The sequence below is a fragment of the Berghia stephanieae genome, chromosome 1, assembly GCF_034508935.2.
Source record: "Berghia stephanieae isolate SIO BIC M18660-M18661 chromosome 1, UCSD_Bste_1.3, whole genome shotgun sequence".
Lineage (NCBI taxonomy): Eukaryota > Metazoa > Mollusca > Gastropoda > Nudibranchia > Aeolidiidae > Berghia > Berghia stephanieae.
The window spans coordinates 32,639,600-32,666,948 of record NC_088360.1 but is presented as its reverse complement, the minus strand read 5'-3'; the positions used below and the strand labels follow the sequence as shown (position 1 = coordinate 32,666,948).

At 36.7% G+C, this 27,349-nt stretch overlaps 1 protein-coding gene across 1 annotated transcript in view; it reads left to right on the top strand.

Annotated features, from left to right (window-relative positions):
* Positions 1-489: 489 nt before the first annotated feature.
* LOC144972117 (receptor-type tyrosine-protein phosphatase F-like) overlaps positions 490-27,349 on the top strand; it is a 62,003-nt gene continuing 35,143 nt past the window's right edge. The window contains exons 1-8 of the mRNA XM_078913205.1: positions 490-511; positions 961-1,191; positions 6,376-6,688; positions 13,825-14,004; positions 18,485-18,595; positions 21,689-21,949; positions 22,713-23,000; positions 25,776-26,066. Coding sequence (XP_078769331.1) covers positions 13,962-14,004; positions 18,485-18,595; positions 21,689-21,949; positions 22,713-23,000; positions 25,776-26,066 — 994 coding nt within the window. The 5' untranslated portion in view covers positions 490-511; positions 961-1,191; positions 6,376-6,688; positions 13,825-13,961. The remainder of the gene's footprint in view (positions 512-960; positions 1,192-6,375; positions 6,689-13,824; positions 14,005-18,484; positions 18,596-21,688; positions 21,950-22,712; positions 23,001-25,775; positions 26,067-27,349) is intronic.

The following is a 27,349-nucleotide window of genomic DNA, read 5'->3' as shown; positions in this document are numbered from 1 at the left end:
AAAACAGAAAAAAAAAACAACAACCCCCCCCCCCCCCCCACAAAACAAACAAACCCAACCAATTATCCCCAATAAAACAACACAAAAGAAAAATAAGCAGAAAAAAATAACGCCTAGCTGGTTACTTGTTCTGCTTGTAAAGGAAACTTGGTAGAGCATAGCCTGACTGGAAAACATTTAAAGCATCATGAAACATAATATCACAAGGACGTTTGTGAAAATTTGCAGTCAATTGAAAATATTATATATAGTAGTTATAACACGCATTGTGGATTTAAGAAAGACAAAACAAACAACAGTAAAAAAAAAAAAAAAAAAGACATTCAAAGGAAATGGCCGATTAAAACCGGAAACTGCGTCTTCTGACACTCAGACTCGTCAACCAACTTTTCTGCTCTTCAATTTGAACTTGAGCCTATTTAATAATATAAATAATATGTAGCAATTTCAAACACATGTCATATGAAGTGGTGAGACTGGTCATAAGGTTTCATTGTTGTTGGTTGAGCAGGTAATATTTTTATCTTCTTCTTCTTCTTCTTCTTCTTCTTCTTCTTCTTCTTCTTCTTCTTCTTCTTCTTCTTCTTCTTCTTCTTCATCTTCTCCTTCTTCTTCTTCTTCTTCTTCTTCTTCTTCTTCTTCTTCTTCTTCTTCTTCTTCTTCTTCTTCTTCTTCTTCTTCTTTCTTCTTCTTCTTCTTCTTCTTCTTCTTCTTCTTCTTTCTTCTTCTTCTTCTTCCTCTTCTTCTTCTTCTTCTTCTTCTTCTTCTTCTTCTTCTTCTTCTTCTTCTTCTTCTTCTTCTTCTTCTTCTTCTTCTTCTTCTTCTTCTTCTTCTTCTTCTTCTTCTTCTTCTTCTCCTTATTCTTCTCCTTAAGTAAGTAAGTAAGCAAGACCTACAATTAATTGCACATTGGCAAAAGCCGATTAAAATTGAAATTGAATTTGTTCCTCTTCCTTCCAGGTAGCCTTTAGTCAAGAGAGGTTACAACCGCTTCTGACCCCCCCCCCCCCCGACCCCCCTCTCCAGGCCCCAGTCCTCCATTGAGCTAACTATTCCCTCCCCTAACCCTTCATACTCTTAAAACCCAACCCATTATAACCATGAAGAGGGCCAAAATGCATTTTTTCATTTTTGCTGCATCTGTTATTACGTTCTTGTTGAGCCACTTGGATTCTGCAACGGGCTGTAATAGTGAGTAATTTTTATCTTTATTAAAATGAATAAAATCAACAACTAACACGTTTTAACCCTCTCCTTATCAACTATAGGAAAATCATCACATTTTTTACGAAACAAACTGCATTGTTCTTTTTCATATGCCATGGAGCCGGAGTTTATCCCGGTTTCTATAGCGTGAAACAGACTAAAGAAATTGCTTGGTACCCTTTGGATAGGACGCTAGTCTATCGCAAAGTACTCTCCATCAGATCTATCAGACCGAGCTACCCAATCACTGATGGCTGGACAAGGATGTCACAAAAAATCCTCGACTGCACCCGGGGTTGATCTCTGTCCCTGTGCTTGTGAAGCGAGTGCTCTACCAACTGAGCTATCGGTACCTCAAGATTTATTTTGTACACCACAATGTTTGAAGGATTGTTTGTGTAATATTTATGACGACTTAATGCCGTGTCGTGCAGCCTATTCAACTAAACAGAACTATGCATAGCATGTACTTATTCTGTCTGAGTTAGAATTTTAAATCAATTTGTATGTTAGGCGGTTATGGCTTTTCGAGGATAGTCTAGAAAATATTTGGTACATCGAGAGTTAAGCAATAAATATGCAGTGTGCCGGTGTAATCTTTTTCTTTCAGCTTATCCCGCATTTTGCAGGGTTGCCGAAATCATAATGAATGCCACATCTCCCATGTATCTCATCCTCCCCAAGGCCCAGTTCTTTCATATCATCCTTTAACCCTATCCAACCATCTAGTCTGGGCGTCCCTTTTTTCCCTCTTTCCCACTAATTGTATATCCAATACTTTCCTTCCCACTGAGTCACTCTCTCTCTCTCTCTCTCGTCTGTTAATATGGCCAAACCATTTCAATCGATCTATCTTCTCTTTTCGTTCTTGATACATTTTCCAATTCAGTCAACCTTAGAATACGTTCATTTCTCAAAAACGTTGTGTCTAAAAAAAAACAACTAATGAAAACAGTTTGGGATTGGGTAGACTGCCTGGAAATTGATCGCGGCATTGATAGTTATTGCTGTTTGAAATACAATTTGGAACAATATTAGCAGCTGGTATGAGGACAGAGGTAAAAGAAAATGTGCAGTTTTGCGGTTTTGTGGTATGACACTTGCCTTCGGACCGGAATGTCAATCAATTTCCAGGCAGTCTACTCAATCCTAAACTGCTTTCATTAGTGCTTTTTTTTGTTAGACACCGCGTTGTTGAGAAATGAACGTTGTGCGGCTATGTGGTCTAGTGGTATGACACTCGCTTTCGGATCGGAAGGTCCTGGGTTCGAGCCTAGCTCGGCGCATATTTGATTCCTTGGAAAAGACTCTTTACTCACATTCTCTCACCGTACTCTGGTGTAAAATGAGTACCTGGCCGTTAACAGCGTTGTCTCTCTCCGAAAATGTGTAATATCGCAAAACAGGCGTCATGTTTCGTCCTACGTCTTAAGTGTTGCTTTTGTCTAGGGACCCCTTGTAAAGTGCTTTGAGCACGTTTAGTGGATATTGCGCTATATAAAAGCTCATTTTTTAAAAGCTCATTTTTAATGCCCAGGGTCGAGTCTCGCTCTGTAAGACGCATAATTGAGTCCTTGGAAAAGGCTCTTTATTCACATTCTCTCAACGTACTTAAGTGTAAAATTATTACCTGGCCGTGAACAGCGTTGTCTCTGTCGGAAAAAAAAAATGTAATATCGCCTAACTGGCGTCATGCGCCGTTTTTCATGTTAAATGCTCCTGATAGCTTGGGACCCTTGTAAAGCACTTTGAGCACGTTTAGTAGATATTGCGCTATTTAAATGCTCATGATTATCGTCCTACTTAAATCTAAAATAACGATCGTGCTTTGATTTAATCAAATATTTATGTGTTACCGCCCTTTAGCATGTTGCACAGTCAAAATGTAGGGTGCGTAACTCTCCCCTTCCCACCCCGACAAGGATAATCTTTCAATTGAAGTCAAATTTAGCACAATTCAGATTGTGAAAAATATCCTTGAATAATATATTAAAAATTACGCCCTTCCGCCACGATATAATGAGATACCGTCGCCAAGGCAATCCATGAAGGAATATAGATAATCCATCAAACAAAATGTCTGATGTCAAAGGGAATCTCCCAAGTTGTCCAAAGTTAAAATTGAATAAAATTTAGAATAAACATAGATAAACCTTTGTAAATTGAAAGAAAGCATACGCGTCAACTTATTGCTTCAAAGTTCTTTTGAATTTGGTCGTTTTAAATATTTGAAAATACCAAAGTGACAAAGTAAGGAGCTGACACTGGTGTCAGGGACGGCTGGTAATAATGGGCAGGGTGGGCAAATACCAGCCTGTTTTTTCAAGTTATAAGCTGTATTACCAGGTCAGAAATAATCAAATCTAAATTAGATAATTTCAAAAGTTACTACTTAAACTTGATACTTCGTACTGAAATCAATTTGTGTGTATTTTTGATAGATTGCGAATGACCATGCACCCCGTAATGCATAAACCAGGATACGCTCCTGTTCTTTTTATCACCCCCCCCCCCTCCCCAACCACTCCACTCCACTCCGCCCACATCGTCATCTCATCGTCACGTCGCCTGACGGTGAACTAACTCCGATTTTTTGCTGTCTGGCCTCTCTAGTACTAGGTCGGGTTAATTCAAATGAGCCCACCTTAATAACCAGTGAACACTGAAGAGAGCTTTTGGCAAACGAACTTTTTCTTATTTATTGCCTTACTTGTGCTGGTACCATTGATGTAATGACTTTGGGAAGGTTCCAGTATTGAATTAAATTTATTAACTTACTAAAATTATATCAATTTAGTATTAATTTGTGTTGTTTTTATATATTTGTTTATCCATTTAAATTATTTCTTTTTTTTTCCTCGTTTTCTTTATTTAAGTACTTCTCAAAACTCATTGATTTAAATTGTTTTCTTATTTGTTTTTTGTTGTTTTTTTTGTTTTTTGTTTTTTTTAACAAATTAATTTGTTATTCTTTTTTTTATTATTCTTAAAGTAATTACCGCTGTATTTTTATTGCCAGACTAAATAATTTTGCAAAACAATGTAATTTTCTATTGTATTCCCTCTAATAAAATAAAACACTTTTATTCAAAAGTCACGACTAAATAAATATATAAAATACAACCACCATTTTGGTTTTCTCAACAATTGAATTAGTATACGAGAAATACTCTTCTGAGTAAGGAGAGAGTTGAATTCTAAGTTATAGAGGAAATAAATACGTTTAAAGGAAGGGTGGGCAGATTCCGTACTTGCCCGTCCTGAAGCTAATACATAAGATGGTTCGCGACGAAGAGGCGGGAAGCTAGGGGTTGGTTGGGGAAGGAGTAAAGATAACACGGTCGTTATTGTGATAGTATAACGAATGCATGAGGAGAGATTGATAACATTCTTTTGTCTTAATTGTATTGTGTGAATTATTGGCGAAAGCCTAAGATTAAATAAACTTTGTAATATCGTATGGTGGTAACCATCATTGTCGACGACATCGTCGTTGTCATCATCATCATCATCATCATCATCATCATCATCATCATCATCATCATCATCATCATCATCATCATCATCATCATCATCATCATTAACAACAACAACAACAACAACAACAACAACAACAACAACAATATTAACAACAAGTACAACAATCGTCTCCACAACTATCATTCTAACCAACAGCACCACCAAAACCACTATCATAATTACATCCTCCCTCACCGCCTCGTCTTCCTCCTCCTCCTCCACCACCACCACCACCGCTACCACTATTCCAACCACTACCACCACCGGCACAATCATTCTAACCACCAAGACAGCAGTAAAAATGATGCAATTTCAGCTCTGAATGAAACTCGAGTCATATCGCTGTTGTTGCTTCTCGATGAAAACTTTAAGGTTACTACATACTACTGAAAACCAGTAATGTAACAGAAATATTAATCTCACCGTTGAGGGATTAAAGCATCTCTTTAATTTTTCGAGTGAATAAAATGGACTTCTATTGTCAAGGTGTTGTCGCATTATGTCTCGTCGCTTTATTTTTTAGTTGTATTCTCTTTCGTGATTATTTTTTGATTACGTTTGGAATAATTAAAATCTACTGGTATTGTCATTTCATTGTGAATGTGATTATTTGTGGTTGAAATATTTTTTTTAAAGGTGAAAAAAAAATTATAATTAAAATAAATAAATAAATAAATAAATAAATAAATTATATATATATATATATATATATATATATATATATATATATATATATATATATATATATATATATATATATATATGACAGGATCATCTTTGCCCAACCACTGTAAATAGGCTAGAACCGCCACTGACTGGTGTAAGATACAGATACGTTTTCCCCCTCTATTTTTTCTTTCTTGCTTTGTCAGGCAGTGTTTCATACACACATTCAGGTTTGTAATGAAAATAAAATGATTAGAAAATATGAAAATTTTCGATTGATATTTGTTTATGTTATTTTGATTGTCATTACACGATATAGTTCATTGTATACATGAATATCCCCCCTCCCCTTTTCTTTTGTTATTAATATGACCAAGTTTGAAGATGGCATTCGTGCCAGTTAATTGATATTTATCTCAAGTAGATTCAATTGCAATTACTTGGTAGAAAATTGGAAATCTGGATTAAAAATTTCAAGGATTTGGAAAGTCAGTTTAACCCTCTCCTTACCACCTATTGGAAAATCGTCACATTTGCTACGGTGGGTGTAACCGTCACTTTTCTCATCCAGATTTCATTTCTTTTTGCTATAGCTATAGAAACTTGACATTTTGTAATTTTCTGTTTGAATAAGAAATGTCTGTTTTTTGTGTTGGTGGGTGTAAAGTTTTGGGAAAAATTCTGAAAATGGCTGGTAAGGAGAGGGTTAAAAACTAACGAAAAGGTGAAAATGAAAATGTAGTAGAAATTGTAGCGTATGTATTACTATATTATATTTTATTTGTTTTCATCGTTCCTTTCTTTACTATTGTGCTAACGTAGGGTTTATACCCGAAACGTCCTTTGTCTGTATATTTTCTATCCGAAGCCTTTCCATGTTTACCTTTTCGTTAGTATTTTCACGACCCCAGGCTTCAGGCAGCCACCATAGCTCTCTACTTTAGAAAGTCAGTTTATAAGGCTTAAACGTCCTCTTTTCCACAGACTGTTTAGCCCCAAAGATCATCCAGGCACCCAAACCTCATAGAGTGGCTCAGGGTGAAATCGTCAGCTTCTTCTGTTGGGTTTCAGGGATCCCCAAACCAAGTATTTCATGGAAAAGCACAGGAGGATACGTTCAAGCCGCGCTTGCTCAAAAGTATTAAAGTCTATAATGAAACCACGCATATTTCAGTCCTGAGGATAGAAAAGACCAAGGCCAGAAGGGACAATGGTACTTACACTTGCGTCGCTACCAACGACTTGGGGGAGGCAAGAGCGGACGTTGAGCTCTACATCTATCCTAAAAGGACGGAAGGTAAGTTTTGGTGAAATGTTTGGTGCATGGCACACTGGTTTTGTAGGAGTAGTTACTAATTGCCTTTACTTAGAGTTAATGTTATTATACTCATTATGAAAATTATTAATATTATTATCATCATCATCATCATCATCACCATCGTCATCATCATCATTATCATTACCACAATAATCTTCATTATCATGTGTATATATATATATATAACAGAAAATAATTTCAAAACAAGATACAACCTCCACACCTCAACATTTAGAAACACTAACAAAAAACATCCACAAAACTCAGCGAACATATTTGGAAATTAAAAGGACAACAAATAGACCACAACATTTCATGGAAAATTTATCTAAAGCAACAGGATACACACACATCAAAACAATGTAGCTTATGCTGGAAGAAAAATATACCATAATCAAACTACCTCATGAAGCCACACTCAACATGAAAAATGAATCTACGGAAAGTGTCCCATCGCGCAAAATTCTCTTAATTAACTTCAAACCGAACCACTTCAAGAAACAACAACAGTCAAAAACAACTCATCTGAAGATGCAAATTAAGCCTGAAACATCGATGTAGCTGCCCAAACATTGTGGTAATATTTTAAATAATATATATATATATATATATATATATATATATATATATATATATATATATATATATCACAAGATACGCCCCAGGACAATATGTCAAAAGTCAAAACGTGACTTTTTTACTAAACAATTTACAATGTAAAATCCTACAGAGAGCTGTTTCAGGCCACCGGCATGCTGCTTGGTAAGAATCATGAGAACATTTTTATCTCGGTTAATGTTGAAGGCGTATAGTTACCCAGCATGTTTCTTTCTTTCTTTGACAAAAAGGTGAAGGATAATAGACAGAAGCACGACGAATGCGACTTGACTAAACTTACAAACAGTGGTTGGCATTTTAAAAATTAAACTAAATTTTAAAATAAATTTAATGAAATATCGGAAAGTGACATCCGCAAAATTATATCCGAATCCCCAAATAAGAGTTGCGAACTTGACGTCCTCCCAACACGTATCACCAAGGCATGTCTTGACGAACTCGCACCAAAACTTACAGAGGTTATCAATAACTCTTTGTCTTCAGGAGAAGTCCCTCTCTGTTATAAAACAGCAATAATAAAACCTCTCATAAAGAAGCACGACCATTTTGTCAAAGGCACTTGAGAAAGTAATTTTGAAACAGCTCCTTGCTCATATTCAGTTAAATGGTCTATTGGAAGATTTTCACTCAGCCTATATATCAAATCACTGGACTGAAACACCTTTGTTAAGCGTTTTAAATGACATTCTTTCAACCACTGATAATGGAACCATCTGTACTTTGAACCTGTTAGGCATTTACATCGTGTTGATCGAATCCTGGGGCCGTTTTCATTAACGAGGACTAGCGCTTAGACTGACTATCTCTGACTTGAAAAAAGTCGGCTTTCATGTGAGCTGACTAAGCAAGTCCGGGCCGAAAATCACGGCACCTTCGGACTAAATTTGGCCAAGTTTTAGTCATTTGCTGAGGCAGGACTTCACAATCTTAGATTGAGACTAGTAACTAGGAACGTTATAGCGTCATCAAGATAGCAGCCATTTTTAGATTGAGTGCAAAAAGTGTTCTGTTGCTATTGACACTGGCTTTAAAAAACTATAAGATACGTGCAGATCGTCGAAAGTACACATTTTTGCGAGTAAAAAAAAAAACAAAAAAAAAACAAAAAAACAAAACAAAACTGAATCTATCGGCTCGGTGAGTTGAGAGTGAACGAAAAATTCCGAAATCAACGGATTTGCGTCAAAGAACAAAAAAATGATTATAAAGTATAGTGGAAAGAAAAGTTATTCTGTTGACATTGCAATTGACTGAAACAATGTGATTTATCAGAACACACTTTCTCTTTTGTGTAATTATTTGTTGTTTTTTTTTGGTTTAATTTCTTTGAGTTTTAATCTCGGTGTTCGTCTATTCAATGAAACAGCCATTGTTCTAAATATAGAATTGACAGTCGACGATGGACATCATTGCAGTCTATAACAATCGACAGTCTATATAACGTGTGTTGCTAATTTCCTCTTTGAAAACACTTTTGCGTTTTAAGTATAAATGTTGGTGTATCTTAACCTGCCTTCGTGTAGTAGAGAGGTGTTGTTACCCGCACAACATAGTTGAATTAGTCACCGTCCTTATAACTCACACTTCTAGGCAATAGACTAGCTAGTCTGAGACTAGAAATCGTTCATGGAATCCGATTTTTTAAAGACACTTACTTCGCTCGGGCTTAAGACTAGCTAGTCATTTACTAGACTAGTAAATAACTAAATCTAGTCCTCGTTCATGAAAACAGGGCCCTGGACAATTAATGCTGAAATAATCAAAAAGTTATAAGCGGTAGATATGTAGTTCCTTTAAAGAATGCTCCGTATCTCGTCGGTTGAAAAGAAAACGAATGATGATGAATTGACATGAAGGAAGCAACGTGAAAAAGAACCTCATTAATCGCATCAGAATAAGTCGGACAAAGTTTCTGGGGCACGCACTCAGGAAAGGACTGGAAAAAGTAAGCGCTACGGACAAGATAGATGAAAGGAGAACTCATGGAAGACAGAGGAAATAGATTCTTGATGACTTCACATCTTGGCTCGACACGAAAGGAAACAACGCCACCATCAGAGCAACAAGAGGGAGAGGAAGAAGATAGATAGATAGATAGATAGATAGATAGGTAGATATATATATATATATATATATATATATATATATATATATATATATATATAGAGAGAGAGAGAGAGAGAGAGGAGAGAGAGAGAGAGACAGAGGGAGAGAGAGAGAGCGGGAGAAAGAGAGAGAGAGAGAGTGAGAGAGAGAGAGAGAGAGAGAGATATGTGCCAAAGCTGTCAAGCAAGGCATCTGATGATGATCGAATCTATAATTAGATTTAAATCTCATAGCCTGATTTTGTTTGTTTAATACATGCTTACCATTTGAAAGAGATTTGTCTCATAAAGCTATCCTTGAAAACAACAGAAATATCTGTCTATTTAGCTCACGTCTGCGTTGTATTATTTTCATTTCGATTTTTGAATCAGGAATTTTATTCATAAACAAATCCATTTAGACCTGAAGTATAGTTTTCAATTAAATTTACTTTTTATGAAGATCAGGAGCTTTTTGCCACTTTTTTGTGGATACCCAGTCTCAAAAAATTATATGTCCCGAGCATCTCTGGAAAAATTCGTATTTAAACACTTGGCCAGACAACTCGTCCGTCAACTATCGATCGACTTAAATGACCTTCGTCTTGACAAAAACTCTCAAACCTGGGACATTTGAAACTTGTTTTGGTTTATGCAAATACATTATCTAAAAGATTAATGCTTCGAAAATAAGACTCCAATATTATGCCTTTGTTAGTCTTATTTTTTCAAATGAGGAGATAACAAATGAGTTAATTCTCTCTTTCAAGCGAAAAAATCACCAGATAAAATCATTTAAAACATTCAGGGCATTGTTATATAACCCGATGAAGACAAGTAGCTATTTTCCTATTTTATGGATTAAATAAACGCCGAGCGATAGTGATTATCCCTGAATGATGAGGAAGAGACTTAGCAGGTACAGTACTCGCCGGATTCTAGCGCGCTCTCGGGAGAAGCAAGATGCAAGGGAGAAAATCACTAATGTAAGAAGCTGTCGAATTGATTAAGATAGTAACTACCCTTACTGTGGTTTACAATATAATGGCAAATTTATACATAACAGAAATATTATAGTTTTACCCATTTTAACAACCATTTACTTCAGTCATTGTTTAAGACTTATCACTTCATGCTTCTATTACTAGTTAGTGCTCATTTTGTGTCTCTTATGACTTTTTTTTATCAAGCCTATTTTCTGTGTAAACTTGTTACTTTTCTTTTATTATTGTTTTCTTAAGGAGAGTGCTAATAGTTAAAACTACACAATGGAATTTGTTTTGTTAATCAAAATAAAATGTACCTGCATAGATCGTAGCCATCTATTAACATATTATAGCCTGACACTAGAACCCTCTAGGACCTGCAGTTTGACGTCATTTTTTTAGGTTTGTGTAGCGTCTAGTGAGTTGTCGTTAGTAGAACTCAAGGAAACAAGATATTTCATTGGTTGAACTATTGAATACAACTCACGATTTTGTTTTCTTTTGTGGCAAAAGACTGGCATTTTGACGTCATTTTTTGGACGCATAGATACCCGCTCCTAAATTAACAGCTTGCCAATCCATACATAGCTCGCCACTTACATTTTTGTTTTAGGTGATTTTAAATAAATCCGCCCGCACCTACATACTATATTACCGGATCGATTTTGATCGTTGATGGCTCAAAAGATTCGTCTCGATCTATGTTAATTTCCACAATATAGTAGAATGCTAAATAAAATAGATGGTGCATGTTCGTAATAGCCTTTATTTCTCCACAAATTTGGTGGAGAACTAGTTACATAAAATTGACAAAACAATATATAATGCATATAAAATTAATGGTAAACATTTTTTCGTATGTATAACTATTTTTTTCTGTTCGTTATGACTTTATATTTTAACGCATTAACTTCGTATTTGACCTCTCTCTCTCTCTCTCTCTCTCTCTCTCTCTCTCTCTCGCTCTCTCTCTCTCTCACATACACACACACACACACACACACACACACATATATATATATATATATATATATATATATATATATATATATATAAAGCAAGGGAGTTATATTTAGTAAATCGTGATAATAAACCCATGAAAATGATACGAATTTGAAACAAAAAGCGACATAAAAAGGTTGTTAATATTATATAGTGTGTTTTTTTTTTAGTATTGACACATTTCAGGTTTGAATAACTCGAGAGATATGTAAGATTTCATCAAACGGGTTTTTTTGTTGTTATAATTTATTCAAGTTTTGATTGATATAATGTTTAAAACGCCAGCGCCAGCACTGATAGTGCTCAGAGGTGCTTTACAATAGTTTTTTGTTGTTGGTATTACACATGTTCATTCATTCGACTTCAAAATCATACAACAGTCACACACACATATCTTGTTCGAAGTTCACGATAAGCAGAATGAAAAAGATTGGTTTTTAAATGCCGTTTGAAAACTGGTAGACTTTCACATTGTCGGGTTTTAGGTGGTAAAGAGCTCTATAAGATTGGAGCCGAAAATGCAAAACCATGCTCAGCAAACTTTGTTCTTGGGATGTGTTTCTCCATTATCAAAGAACTGCCGGATCGCAGAGATCGAGTTGGTTTATATTCCCCCACAAGGTATTCGGGTGATGTATGTTGACAGTGACAACAACAAACTATCTGGCCATGTTAGAATCACACGGAGTCCCTCAATTTGATTATCTTCAACCGGACATCCTTTCCCAATAACAGGATAGAGATTTCCCTCAGTGGAGTTTAAATGTGAGGGAATTTTTAACTGAACAGTTCCCAAATCGATGGATCGGCCAAGATGGTCCAATTTCCCGGCCTCCATGATCACTGATCTAACCACACTTGACTTTTTCATGACGAAGAGCAGAGTGTTTAGAGCCCCCATGAGAGACATGTGTAACCTGAAGACAAAAATAAGAGAAACCGTTCTCTCTGTCACATTACTCATGCTGCAAAATACGTGGGACGACCCGGTGAGACGCTTGTTATTCAAAATGACGGTGATCCGTGGAGCTTTAAATCGGACGATTTATTGCGCAAACACACGATCAGAAGTAAGATATCAGAAAAATAACTTTTATAAATTTTGGATTACTATGTTGAAAACCAAATTGATGTTGTTGCATATGTTCTTGCGTTATTCCAACCTAAAATGTGTCAGTAATTAAAAACAAACACATTGTAAATTGCTATTTATGTCAAAATTAACATTTCTAACGATGACGTCATAGCTCAGCTACCAAAGGGCGCATATTGTTAAAACTTATATCAATCAAAAATTAAATAAATTCTGCATCTATGCAAAAATACCGTTTTAGGAAATCTTACATAGCTTAGGAGTTATTCAAACCTAAAATGTGGTTTGATGAATTTCTAGAAGGTAAACAGTAACCGGTAGCAAACTTTGTCCTGTCATAGATATGCAAAATAATTGCCACGTTCTCCTTATCCCATATCCGTGATGTGATTTGGCAAAACTGTTTGCTATCATGTGGTGCCATACGCTTTGAGACATTATGTGCCGTTGTCGTGCCCGTTTCGTCAACATTGCAGAAGAGATCCTGATACCCTAATGACTCTGTATGCGTTCTCTAATAACGAATAAGCAGCAAATGCATCAATAATATGTCTATTGAAGGCCAATTAAGTATTTTTCGGGTTTTCTTTGACTGCATATTTAGTGTCATCCCATAATTTTGGATATACATAGTCATGTTCACAACAGTCCTCCATAGGCAAGGTTCTAAAGCTTATTGTCGTTATCGCATCGTTATCACTCGAAAAATATGAGCGCAGGTTGCCAAATACTGTTCAATATGACTGTTTGGGCAGATTAAGAAACAATCTTCTTCCAGCTTTTTCTGGGTTTTTTTTGTCGACGTTATACAGGAGATTCATACTTCAGAACCGGCCCAGCCCATGACCCACTTCTCCAGTCATCAAAATTTGAGTGTTGAGTACCCATAAAGTCTGCAGTTGAGGACAAAGCAAATGTTATATAAACTACATTGGATGCCAATTATAAGAGCATAAAATGTTAATATTTGCATTCAAATTCTTATTCCATAGCATTTTTATTATCAACTTATAAACGTGTGATTTTTGTCACGTGAAAAAAAAAATCATATTTTTTTTGTATTGAAAATGAAAGTCGCTTCCAACTTTGTTACCGATTGATGGAGAACCGAAAGAAGCAAATTTTTATATTCTTAGACAAATAAAATTAAACCAAGGGTTTTAAATATATGAGGAAGAGTCCATTTCTCAACTTCTCACTCTCCTGTTTGATAACTTAAAAATAGAGCGCATAACTATAAAAAATATCCCAAATGCACAGCATCCGTAAGCATAATAACGAAAAAAAAAAAACCCACCACTTTTAATCTTTATTCCCGAATTCTTCATGCAGCCATCCCGAAAGGTTTCCCTGTCATTAACAACACTTTGGAGGTGCTGACTGAGGAGGAGAGACGAAACGTCAAGTTAAAATGTGACTCGAAGGGTGACCCTAAGCCCAGTGTCAGGTGGCTGAAAGATTATTTTCCCATGGATGTCAACAACGATCCCAGGATACAAATCATGGAGTCAGGTTGGTTATGTAGATGGATGGGAAAGACTTAAATCTCTGCGTGTGGTTCTTTTTTCCAGGCTGGGCGATTCTGGCTACCTTGTGAAGCTGGTGTGAATACCGTTTCTACATATCTATTACCGTGCTCTGTTATTATTTCTCTCTTTTTCTAGCATTTTTATATAGCTGTTCCTCTGAAGTTTCCCGCAAAAATCACTGTAGAGAATATGAAATGTGTCATAATATAAGCATTTACCACATCACTTTCCTCATTCTCGAAGCCCCGCCCCCCTTCCACACCCCTCTTTGAATGAATGTTGAACGTTTTGCAAAATATACAATTGCAATTGGTATGGAATGACATATGTAAATTTTGCTGCTCAAAGCTCGAAGAAATAAATAACAATGTGAAATTGAATGTAAGCTTCAATTTAATTACGAAAACAGATAGAATGGACGTTTCGGGTTTCCCCTTTATCAACAAACAGGATAAATGAAGCACTTCAGATGAATGAAGTGATGTGGTAGTGGCGTTGTTAAGATGAATAAACAAAACATTGATGAGCAGGAAATAGATGCAAACGACTTGTAAGTAAAAATTGGATTGGAATAGCGTCCTACCTGATATGATGAATAAACGATTAAAGAACGAACAAATCACGATGTTGCTTCTATTTCCTGCCCATTAGTGGAATGACATAGACTATTTTTGAACGCAAATAATGTTATTTTCCCCGGGTCATGTGTACTGGGCATTCCATTCACCAAACCTTTCCACTATATCAATGTCAACCGCCTTAAAGGTTATTATTTTTTTAAAAGCCCGATGCTAAGTGAATGAAACAAACCCACTTTGTTTTCGTTTATAAAGAACCATAGACCTAGGATGACAGGAAACATCAAGTGTCTAATTTGATAAAAGCAACGTCTCTACAACTTAGCAAAACGGTCCAACAAAAAGAAACAAGTTTAGAGCTGTTCGTAAGGGAAAAACACAACTTAAGAAAGAGCATGACAAATATATGTCACTGACATGCTCAAGGCTGACCCCAATTCTAATTTTAAACCTAAACGGTGACATCACAAATCGCTTCTGGATATACATCAAATTTAAGCGCAGGGATACATCAGGCATAGCAGTTTTACAAAAACCAGAAGGAACGGAAACTACTGACACCACCGAGAAAGCAAACTTTCAAAACACACAGTAAATCAAGAACGTTCACTAAAAACCCCAACAAAACACGACGTTGCCTACTAAAAATGGAAACAGTATTACTCCAATGTTAAGAATAACCATTACCCAAACCGGCATAATCACACAGCTCCAGGGTCTAAATCCTTCCAAAGCAAGTGGCCCAGATCTGATATCAACTAGGTTCCTCAAAGAATGCGCAAATGAACTAGCTCCCTATTTATGCATTATTTTCCAACAGTCACTCGACACAGGCCGTGTGCCCAAAGACTGGAAGCATGCATTAGTCAATGCCATATACAAAACAGGGAAGCGAGATATTGCCTCGAACTATAGACCAGTGTTGCTGACGTGTGATACATGTAAAGTACTCGAGCACATTATGTTTCATTCATTATTGGAGAACTATGACAGACATAATGTGCTACTGGATTACCAACATGGGTTCAGAACACATAGATCTTATGAAATCCAGCTCGTAAACACCATTGAAGAAATTGGTTAGGCATTAGACAGTAGAAAACAAATAGATCTATTTGTTTTAGACTTTTTGAAGGAATTTGATAGTGTGCCAGATAGATGACTCTTCAGAAAACTGGAACACCATGGAATTAAAAACATCGACCCAAAGTCCCCCGAAAAGACCATTGATGAAGAAAACGACTCAAAACAGAAGGAACAAAAACTACTTTCTCGGCTTGAAGACTGGCTCTGCGATAGAACTCAGGAAGTAGTCCTGAATGGTCATAGAATTGAGAAATGCAATGTTTTATCGGGGGTAGCTCAAGGAACTGTCCTTGGACCGCTCGGCTTTCTAAAATTCATTAACGACTTAAGAAAAAACATATCAACTCTTACCACGCTCAAACTGTTAGCCTGACAGCCTCACATTTTGAGTCATTGAAACCCAGAACGAGGCAGACATATTACAGAATGATCTTGACTCACTTCTACCATGGAAACAAACCTGGCAGGTGAAATTCCACACCGAGAAATGCTTTGTAATGTTAATGACAAACAAAAAATAGCAATTAATTATGACTACCAAATAAGCGGTCAGTTATTAAAACACGTGGACACAATATCCAACTTGGGAATCCACCTAAACAAATCAATGAAATGGTACCAACATATTGATAATATTGTGGCAAAAGCAAATCGTACCCTTGGCTTCCTGAGGCGGAACCTGTACAAGTGCCCCCAAAGTTGAAAGAACGGGCATACAATGCTTTAGTCAGATCTGTATTGGCATACACGTGAAAAGTATAATCCTTATCAGCAAGGCCACATCAAGAAAATCGAACAAGTTCAAAGAACAGATTCGAGGATTGTCACCAACAATTACTTGCGCGAATCGGGATGCGTTACTGAAGTCCTAAAATTCTTGCAGTGGAAAACACTGAAGACTAGGCGGAGAGAAAAATACATCCAACCTCTCTGCAGAATAGTCCATTCCAACAAAACAGCAGTAACTCTACCACATTCTTTCACAAAACAACACTGTATATTCACAAGAAATTATCATAGCAGTAAGTTGACAATTCTAACACACAGAACCAACACATATTAAAACAGTTTCTACCCAAGAACCACCAAGGAATGGAGCACCCTTCCACCAAAAATCCTAGATATTACCAACAACAACAAATTTGGTCAACTATTAAACATTTATCTTCCAACTCAATAGCACAATAATGGAGAAAGTCACCACATAATTGTATAAAATCTGCAGTGATGAGTAATTCGCCTTTTGCAGATAAAGGCGTTGAACTGTAACTTGAAGGGTTCTGTCATTTGAGTTTGCGGAGCAGTTGATAATATCACTGAAGATTACAAACTGCAAAGGCCATAGCAGGGCTTGAACAGATGAATGGAAAGATAACTGTGTAGTTAAAAAAAAAGAAATATTGATTGACACACAAATGATGATTGAGTTATATACACATTTTTTAAGAATAAAAAGGTATTGTAGAGTTGTTAAGAATTAATCAAAATGTATTTTATTTGCATACGTTGTTTATATACCAATGATAATGAGATGTGGATTCGAATCTTTCGGCCTCCCATTAATAGGATTCAATAGCCTGATGTCACGTCCGCCCAGCAACGAGCAGCTTGGTTCTAAACCAAGAAAATCGGTACTTTTTATTCTTCATGCTGGCTAGAACTTTTGTCATATGTCATGTGATCAGAATGTATAAAAGGCAAAACATGATCAAAATTCTAATGTTTTCCTCCTCTAGATACACTTTTATGCTCGTCGGAGAAGTATTTCATAAGATCGTCCGCCATTGTTCCAATAGTTTAGAACCAGTTACTAATATACTATGCGTCATTACGAGAGAATTGACGTCACGACTGTTGAAGCCTATTACCAGTGAGGTCATACTCGCAATCTCCTCTTTTAAAAAAAGATGTCTGTTTTATCGAAACTTCCCAGCTAAATATAATGATTTCACATTTACTGTTCATACCAGTCATCGATTTTCATTTTAAAAGAATTCCCCAAATTTCTACTGCAGATGAATATTATGTGTGTTACGGGTTCTTTTATAGAGGGGTTCAAGATAACCGCTTGTCAAAAGACAGCAGACAAATGCGGCCCGTAACATAATATAGAAGGACCCATAGATAGAAGTCTCTAGGCTCACATCATTAGATTATGATGAGCCAAGATGGAGAGAAAAGGAGAACTAGAGATAGACAGAAGGTGAATCACCTAGATGGGACAACTTCCGAAAAGTACACCAATCTAGGAATACGTGAGTAGGTGTCATGAACAAGATAGTTAACTAAACAAAAGGAACAAGTAAAAGGTATTATAACAATTAAACATTTCTTACAGAACGATACTGACCATAACTTGGACGACATACTTACAAACATTTAAACAAAACAATATTACATTTCAATATATTGAGAACCAACCGGTCATCTCCAACACGCATACATCCTCACGCTTATCCTCGACCAAGGACTGTGGGTTAGGCACGTGCCCATAGTTAAGGACAACTCTAAATTACGATAGGAGATGATCTCTTGATTATCTCTCTTAGACCATAACAATGTGTGACCTCCCCTGGCTCTGAAACAACTTTCTTTGAGTTCGAAGTCCAATGTCACAGATAGATCTAGAGATTTTCAATGATATCTGCGAGTTGTCTCAAACACCCCGTCCCATAGGTGCTTGATTAGCGAAAGATTTGGATAGACTTGGATAGCAAAAGGAAAATCTTGAAATTTTGTTTCTGTTTCATTTTTGGAACAAACACACAATCTGTATATGTTTACTTCTTTTTGATACAGGCTACCTCCTAATCCGAAATAGCAAAAGATCCGACGAAGGGACTTACGAGTGCGTAGCCGAAAACATTTGGGGTGTTGCCTACTCTAATAAGAGCACGCTCTACATCAAAAGTAAGTACTTATTATCCATTTACAAAGTTATTCAGCAGCTTCATTTCCATTAAATTAAACATCTATACGTTTTTCTACTGTGTATCCTACATTCTGATGTATTTGATTCTATCATTTATTGCCATGATATAATGGACATCTAGTAGCATCGGAAAGGAACGTTTAAATGCGTGGCTGACGTGAGAGAGTTCCACTGCTGCCTCGCCATGCATTACCGTACTCGCTAAAGTGAGTGTTGATGTCGAAGGCCAGGTCGAATGTGACCAATAAGTATGAGCTCTTATTAAATCTGCTCGTCGTCCACAGCGTCGACATTCTCCTGCTACAAGAGATTCATTTTTATTCAGAAGCGTAATATTCCAGATTAAAAATCCAAGATGGGTCTTAGCTTGCATGGGGTGTAAGCATCTAAGCAAGTAGCTTACGAGAGTCATCAAAATCCAAGATGGATCTAAGCTTGCTTGGGGTGTAAGAATCTAAGGAAGTAGTTTACGAGAGTCAGAGTAATTGAATTGGAATCGATAGCAATGGGCTACTGAGACCGCAACGAGACAGGTAGAAAACTCTGTTCCTAGATGGGCAGGAACAATCTACACTTAATGTATGATCCTACAGCAAAGGGCACCTTCAAGGCTATATAAAGGAGTACATTCCATACATCACCCTCATGACCAGAGGTGCGAACGAAAAAACATTGGAGGTTCAGCAGACAGTCCTTGGGAACTTCACGTATTGCCACGTATAACTGGTCGTTACTTGTCACAGCTGGAGTGACAATCACGAGGACACAGCATGCATCCAACTTTGTAAATGGATCTTCAGGAAAGGATTTATCTCCTTTATCGAGCAAGTCTGTTCTGCTATATTTGTCAAGGTAGAAAACATAACCAGAATTCACAGGCGTCTGGGTTAAAACGCGCAACGCTCCCTTCCAAACGGAACTCCTACTACCCCTGCTGGACGGTTAACGGAGGACTACGAATCATACCTAGTCCGAGGAGTTGCCGATATAATACTTTAGTCTCTGATAGAAGGTAGGAAGCAGAGATGGACGGTGGCAATAGAAAGTCTTGACTTGACACACACTACAGCCGGCATTTATCCCAAAATTTGAACACACCAAAGCCACGGGGGAGGAGGCAATGACTTGCCCTTTTAAAGCGAAAGCTATCATTCCTAAGCTGCCTTAACAAAATTTGGTGTAGTCTGGTCTGAGACTCAAGGCTGCTGTCTCAGCAAGCATCATTGACGGGAAAAAAAACGGACCAGGTCATTGCACTTACTTTCCATATTGAGGCATGTCTTCAATGAAAGCAACTGGTGGGATCCTAATCCAAATACTTATCGACGACAAACAATACCGTCCAGTGTGGTGGGCTAATACAGAAACTTGCTACAATAATGAGATGCCGGAATTATGGGAAGTTTCTCTCCTCTATATTAGAAAAAAGACAGCTAGGAGACTCCCCGTGCAAGGTCAGTAAATTGATAAAGGATAGTGTCCCACAGTGATCTGTTTTGGAGTTTATGTCATTTGATGTCTACATTAGCGATATGCCAACCACTCCATCCCCGAGGCTGGGATACTCTGACGACTGGGTCCTCTATTACCAGAGCAACAAGTGCCCCGTCACCGATATTATAATCAGTGACGGGGTGACAAACTCAAATTATATTTTTACACGCGATATCTCAAAATGAGCACTTGAAAATTAAAGCCACTGTTTTCTATCTAAGCGACATAGAGCAAACCCGGAAACTGTATGTTGTAGTCAGGGGCCAATTACCCCGGATAACCAATAGCTAAAATACTTGGGGTGTTGCTCTAGAGCGCAGCCTTACCCACAGAATGTGGATTAGTGGCTGTACCTTTCGGGCTCATCTCGAAGATATTGCACAAACGATAAAGAAACGTAATCGTCTTCTGAGGAAGCTGGTGGGGTCGATTTGGGGGTCGACCAGGTGCTCTAAAAGACACCCATCCTGGCATTGTGCTAATTCATAGATGAGTATAACGTTCCCGTATAAGTTAGAAAGCAGAAACGTCAAGAGGCTAAACGCCAAGCTCTGCAAGGCATTGCACTTGGTGCCAGGAACGATGGTAACAACACCCAGGGAATAGAGCCCCGTTATGACACAATTTCTGTCCCTCCCCCCTGGTGTCCAGCGGAAGACAATTACCCAGTGATGGCTTTATTGAATAAAGAAAGAAGCTGAGTTACCCCTCTCAGGCGCATTATGGTCGGTGCTCCTGGTACGAGCAGAATAAATCAACGACCCTTGTACTTAGTTTCCATGACTTCGGAAGAGGACGCATGATAAAGGTGGGAATCGATTTAGACATTCTTTTTGTACCACTGGCAGGGAACGCCGTGTCTTCAAATTCGATGAGAAGTATACGGAGATACTGTGTAGATGCCAGCAGACTAAGGTCCATGATGATGCAGATTTATCAACTTTACTCCACTTGCCACTATCACTGTTTTTCTTATTGAACTCAGTAATCTGTTCTAGATAATCCTTTGAAAAATATAATTTGCTGCTTCTGAAAGATAATTCATTATTTTAATCACCGGGCGTTTGATTTTAAGTTGCAACCCCCCCCCCCTCTTTTGGAACTTGATGTGGTATTTGCGATTTTACAGTATTTCTATCACTGGTTGCACGGAAAAATCAAAAGAATAAGACATGGCATTAAAGGGTTGATTTATTTATATAGACGTCTAGTTTTTACCACGATCACCCAAAACCCACAAATGGTTTATCCGTTTATTTAGTGAAAGCATTGTAACGTGAAATATAAAATATCAATTTCGAGACATTTGATTAACAATCAGTCGTAAAGTTTCATTTGGTTCCGATTAAATGATTGCTTCAAATAAACCCTTCAATTATAAAATTTAAAAATAATATGAAAGACTTCATACAGTTAGAGTTAAAAGGAGGCAATGTTTTTATCGGGCAGTACTCTGTCACTAGTTAGATTACTATGAACATATTTCTTATATTACTGAATCATTATATTATATTGATCAGAGTTACCTATTAATTTATTATGTTCATTAATCTAACTTATACCTTTATAATTTCCAGTACGCCGAATCTTTCCAAGGTTCCTCACAGTCTCTGACGACCAGCGTGTCCAACCCGGAAGTGACGTCAATCTGAAATGTCTCGTCTCTGGATCTCCTCGTCCTTATGTCAGATGGAGACAGGGCGCCAAATATTTGACAGTTGAAGATGATAGCCAAAATGAGCTCATCCTCAATGATGTACGCCAGTCGGAGAACTACACGTGCGAGGCATTTAGTAACCTTGGCAAGATTAGTCACACCGTGCAAGTTATCGTGAGAGGTAAGACGGAGTGAAAGGATCCTGGGATGAGACTAAAATAGAAGAAGAGGGATTACGAAAAAGACATTGTATATAATAGAAAAATAAATTATGATATCTGATAAATGATAATGATGATAATGGCGATGACATATTTCTTAGTTTAACTAACGATTTGAAAGCTTTTATTCGGGCTTTTCACAGACTTAAAAAAAGAAAAGAATAACTTTGATATTGATTACAGAACTGCAATGACAATATTGTTTTGAGGACATGTTGGATTAATGAATTCGATGATCTATAAAAATGACGGAGTATAAATGATGAAATTAAAAAATTAAGGAGCAGACACCAGTGTCAGATAAAGATCTGAACAAATGTGTATGAAAGGTGCCAGCAAGAATGAAGAATAGAAGAAAAAAATCATCCCAAAAAATTAGTCTACCTCGACTGGGGATCGAACCTCAGACCTTCATTGTATGTCTGTTCTTTCACCTTTGGGGGCACTGGTTCTAAAATTAAGGCGCTCTTGCAATGCGGTTCACATGTCATTGGAATTACTTTTGCGATGAGATTTGAATGGTGTATTGTCACATGAAAATTGTAAATTTATGAATTGAATGGCAAAATGTAGAAAAGTTTCTACTCCTTACACATTAAAAAAGTCAATTCCCGTAAAATGCGATATGTGGATCATTCGCTAGAACCCTCATATACGTATAACTTGATTGTAGGTTTGTGCAAGTTACAAACTTAATTTTAAACTCTTGTTTTTTTCTTTCAGTACTCCCACCGCAGAATGTTAAAGTTATTAGAACTTCCTCTACTAGCATCTTTGTCATGTGGGATAAACTAAAAATTCCTGTGTCTGGATATGAAGTCTTGTACACCACGTTCGACTCTCGGGCGTCGGCAAATTGGAGTCGGTTGGAAGTTGGATCTTCCAATGTGGCAGAAATCAATAACCTTAATCCAGAATTTAAATACCGAGTGAAAGTCAGGACAAAATCATTGGATGGGAGTTATGGAAACTTATCAGAAATTGTCATTAGTAGCTTGGAGAAAGATAAAGGTAAGTAAACCGTATTTCAATTAGCTCCTTCAAATAAACTTGAAGTACCCTTAAAGTATCTGTTAGCATATTCATATTACTCCACTTATGCTATAAAAGACTATAACAGGACTAAAGCTTCATAACAGTAAATTGTTTTTTGATAGTTAATTAAAAAAAAAATCTGTTGGTTTTGTGATAACATTCTTTTTCAAATTCAATTAGATTATCACTCTCAAGGACTGTCAACTAACTTTAAATGTAAAGCTCTATGGCATGTCTGTGAATTAATCATATGTTTCAAAAATACGAGATAAGAATTAAAATCAGGTAAAATTAAGATCTGTTGTATCCAACTATACGCCAACTGCGCTGTTTCGGCGGTTCTTCTCTCTCTTCACAACGATGTGATAAAATTGTTTCTTGTTGATCTTATCTTTCGTGTTGTCTTTTGTATGTATGTATGTATGTATGTATGTATGTATGTATGTATGTATGTATGTATGTATGTATGTATGTATGTATGTATGTATGTATGTATGTATGTATGTATGTATGTATGTATGTATGTATGTATGTATGATGTATGATGTATGTATGTATGTATGTATGTATGTATGCATGCATGCATGCATAGATGGATGGATGGATGGATGGATGGATGGATGGATGGATGGATGGATGCATGCATACATGTATGTATGTATGTATGTATGTATGTATGTATGTATGTATGTATGTATGTATGTATGTATGTATGTATGTATGTATGTATGTATGTATGTATGCTTGCTTGCCTGCCTTCCTGCCTTCATGCCTGCCTGCCTGCCTTCCTGCCGTCATGCCTGCCTGCCTGTCTGTCTGTCTGTCTGTCTGTCTGTATGTATGTATGTATGTATGTATGTATGTATGTATGTATGTATGTATGTATGTATGTATGTATGTATGTATGTATGTATGTATGTATTTATGTATGTATGTATGTATGTATGTATGTATGTATGTATGTATGTATGTATGTATGTATGTATGTATGTATGTATGTATGTATGTATGGATGTATGGATGGATGTATGGATGTATGGATGGATGGACGGATGGTCGAACGGATGGATGGACGGACGTAGGGACGGACAGACGGAAGGATGGATGGATAGATGGATGGATGGATGGATGGATGGATGGATGGATGGATGGATGGATGGATGAAAGGATGTATGTATGTATGCATGAATGCATGCATGCAAGACAGTTGGTGCGTGGGTAGGTATGTCGGTAGGTAAATCGGTATGTAGGCAGGTAGGTAGGTAGTTAGGTAGGTAGGTAGGTTGGTTGGTATGTAGATAGGTAAATAGGTAGGTAATTCAGTCGGTATGTGGCTAGTTAGGTAGGTAGATAGGTAAGTAGGCAAGTAGAAATGTAGGAAAGTAGGTAGGTAGGTATATACATATATGTGTGTGTGTTTGTGTGTGTGTTTGTGTGTGTGTGTGCATCTAAGTGTCTAAATGCGTGATATATGGTCTCTTTGTTTGTTGGAGGGAGAAATTTGTATATGCATTGTTGACCTCATTTTGTGGAAATGTAGTATATGGTGATTGGCGGTCTCCAGTAAAACGTATAACATATAGATGCTGGTGTCAGTCAGTCTTTGAAAAACGGAAACATATAAATAAAAATAAATCATTCTAAAAATCAGCCTTTTCTATCAGATACTTCACCATCATATCTCTGTATATATTATTTCACTTCCATCTATGATAAATATCTTCTGTTCATCCCTAATCAATTTTTGTTGTCATAATAAATATTTGAATGCCCCTTTTGCTTTGAGTTCCCATAGCATCTATTTGTTATCAACTTAGGCAAACGGAAACATTACGACTGGCATTTGGATTTATTTTCATGCTAATTACTCCATTCTAATCCTAGTATTTTTGGCAACATACGTTATAAAATTTATTTTAATCTTTAAACCTCTAGAATATAACTCTAGTTTTAAATTTTTTCTCTATCTATATAATTTGTATTTAGGAAACATACCCCCAAAGGGAAATCATGATTTCTTCATTGTATTATGAGAGATAAACCTGTTTTTATTCTCGAACTGTGAAAATGACTTACAAAAAGAAAATAAGAAAATCAAAGGTAAACACCCCCCAATCACACACAAAATTACGGTTTGCGCCGCATTGTAAGTAGAATTCCTTAAAAATCTATTAATCAATGATAAGCTTCAAATTAAAACCAAGTGGTGTTGAAACACAAACGTAAAAGACCAAGTTCTTTGTTATGTGTCACATATTTGAAATGCAATTGTCAAATTGGCAATATGAAGCACAGTTTTACAAAGAATACAAAAGAATAACTGGAATATATTTGTGAGGCGCTCTTGCAATGCGGTTCACATGTAATTGGAAGTAGTTTTGCGATGAGGATTAACTAGTATATGGTGACATGAAAAATAGGGCTACTCTTTAATATATTATTTTGTTCTTTACTGAATACTTTTAAAGTACAATTTGTCATTTAACTTTTTTTGGAATGTACTTAGATAATAACCCGATTAGTAAACTTTTAATCACTCTGTTTCAACCACTTAACTACAGATTACTTTCTCGAAATGTATGAATTGAATAGCAAAATATAGAAAAGGGTCTACTCATTACACAATAAAAATAAGTGAATTTACATATAATACGACAACTGGACCATTCACTCGAGCTCATCATATGTAACTTGATTTTGGGTTTGTGCAAGTTACGAACTGAACTTTACACTCATCTTATTTTCTTTCAGTACTGCCACCGCAGAATGTAAAAGCTATTAGGACTTCACCAAGTAGCATCTTTGTCACGTGGGATGAACTAAATATTCCTGTGTCTGGATATGATGTCTACTACAACATATTCCTCTCTCCCTATTTGATATATTGGAGTCGGTTGGAAGTTGGATCATCCACTGCGGCTGAAATCAATAACCTTAATCCAAGATATAATACATACGCAGTGAGAGTCAGGGCAAAATCGTTGGATGGGAGAACTGGAAACGTATCAGAACCTGTCATTAGTAGCTTGAAGGAAGATAGCAGTAAGTAAACCACATATCAATGAGCTCCCTCATATAAACATGATGTACCCTTAAAATATCTGTTAGCATTTTCAAATAACATATTTTACATAATTACATTATAAATAGCGTCATCCCAAAAGTACTTCACATGATAATAATGAATCGCATTGCAAGAGCGCCTTCTAAATAAATTGCAGTTATTCTATTGTATTCCTTATAAACCTCTTCTTCATATTACCCATTTGACAACTGTATTTCAAATATGTGGCACAAAGTAAAGAACTCGGTCTCATACGTAAACAAATGGGTGTGTGTTTTAATACCAATTGGTTTTAATATGTAACTTGTCATTGATAACATTAATAGATTTTTTATGTATTGTCACATGAAAATTGGGGCTACTCTTTAAAAAATAATTGTATTCTTTTCTGCATACTTTTAAAGTACAAATTTTCATTTAATATTTCTCGGACTGCACTTAGATCTTTCGAACTGCGTCTGTTTTGTGGCCCCGTATATCCTTGGTTGTATCTTTGTGTTGCTGAGGAGAAATCGGATTATTCGGAGCTCGTCTTCGTCTACTATGTCTGTTAATATCTCCAAAAGTTTTCCTCTGTCGATCGTATCAAAGGCTGCGGACATATCGATTCCGGTTTTTGTTATGGATATGTTTTCTTTGAGTGCCTTTGCTGCCAACCATTTATTTGTCCATACAACGTCCGATGTGCTTCGGTCTTGGCGAAACCCGCTTTGGCTATGTGATAGATATTTTTCTATTTTCGGTCTAATTCTGTTGAGGACAATAGTTGACAGTGTTTTTCTTATGGTATTCAGTAATGTTATTGGGCGCAGGTTGTTTACGGGTCCTTTCGTTTTTCCTGGTTAGAAAGTAACATCGGGACCCCCCAAGGAGATAGTCTGAGCCCGATTCTGTTCACAATATACTTAGAACACGCTCTGAAAGAAGTTCGAAAAGTCATTCCAAAACCAACGACTCATATTGAGAATGCAATCCCTAGAGAAATCGCCTATGCAGATGATGTCGATTTTATTGGATCAACACCAGCAAATATAGACATCATACAAAATACCCTCATGAAATATAACCTCCAAGTCAATGCCAATAAAACCGAATTTACAACAATATCGAGGAACAAAGAGGAATGGAAAAGAACAAAGAAAGTCGGCTCACTAATTGGAGACACCGAGGATGTACAAAGAAGAAAACAGCTATCAAACGCCGCACTCAGTAAACTCACCAATGTATGGATTAGAGGTGACAAAATAAAGAGAAAAACCAA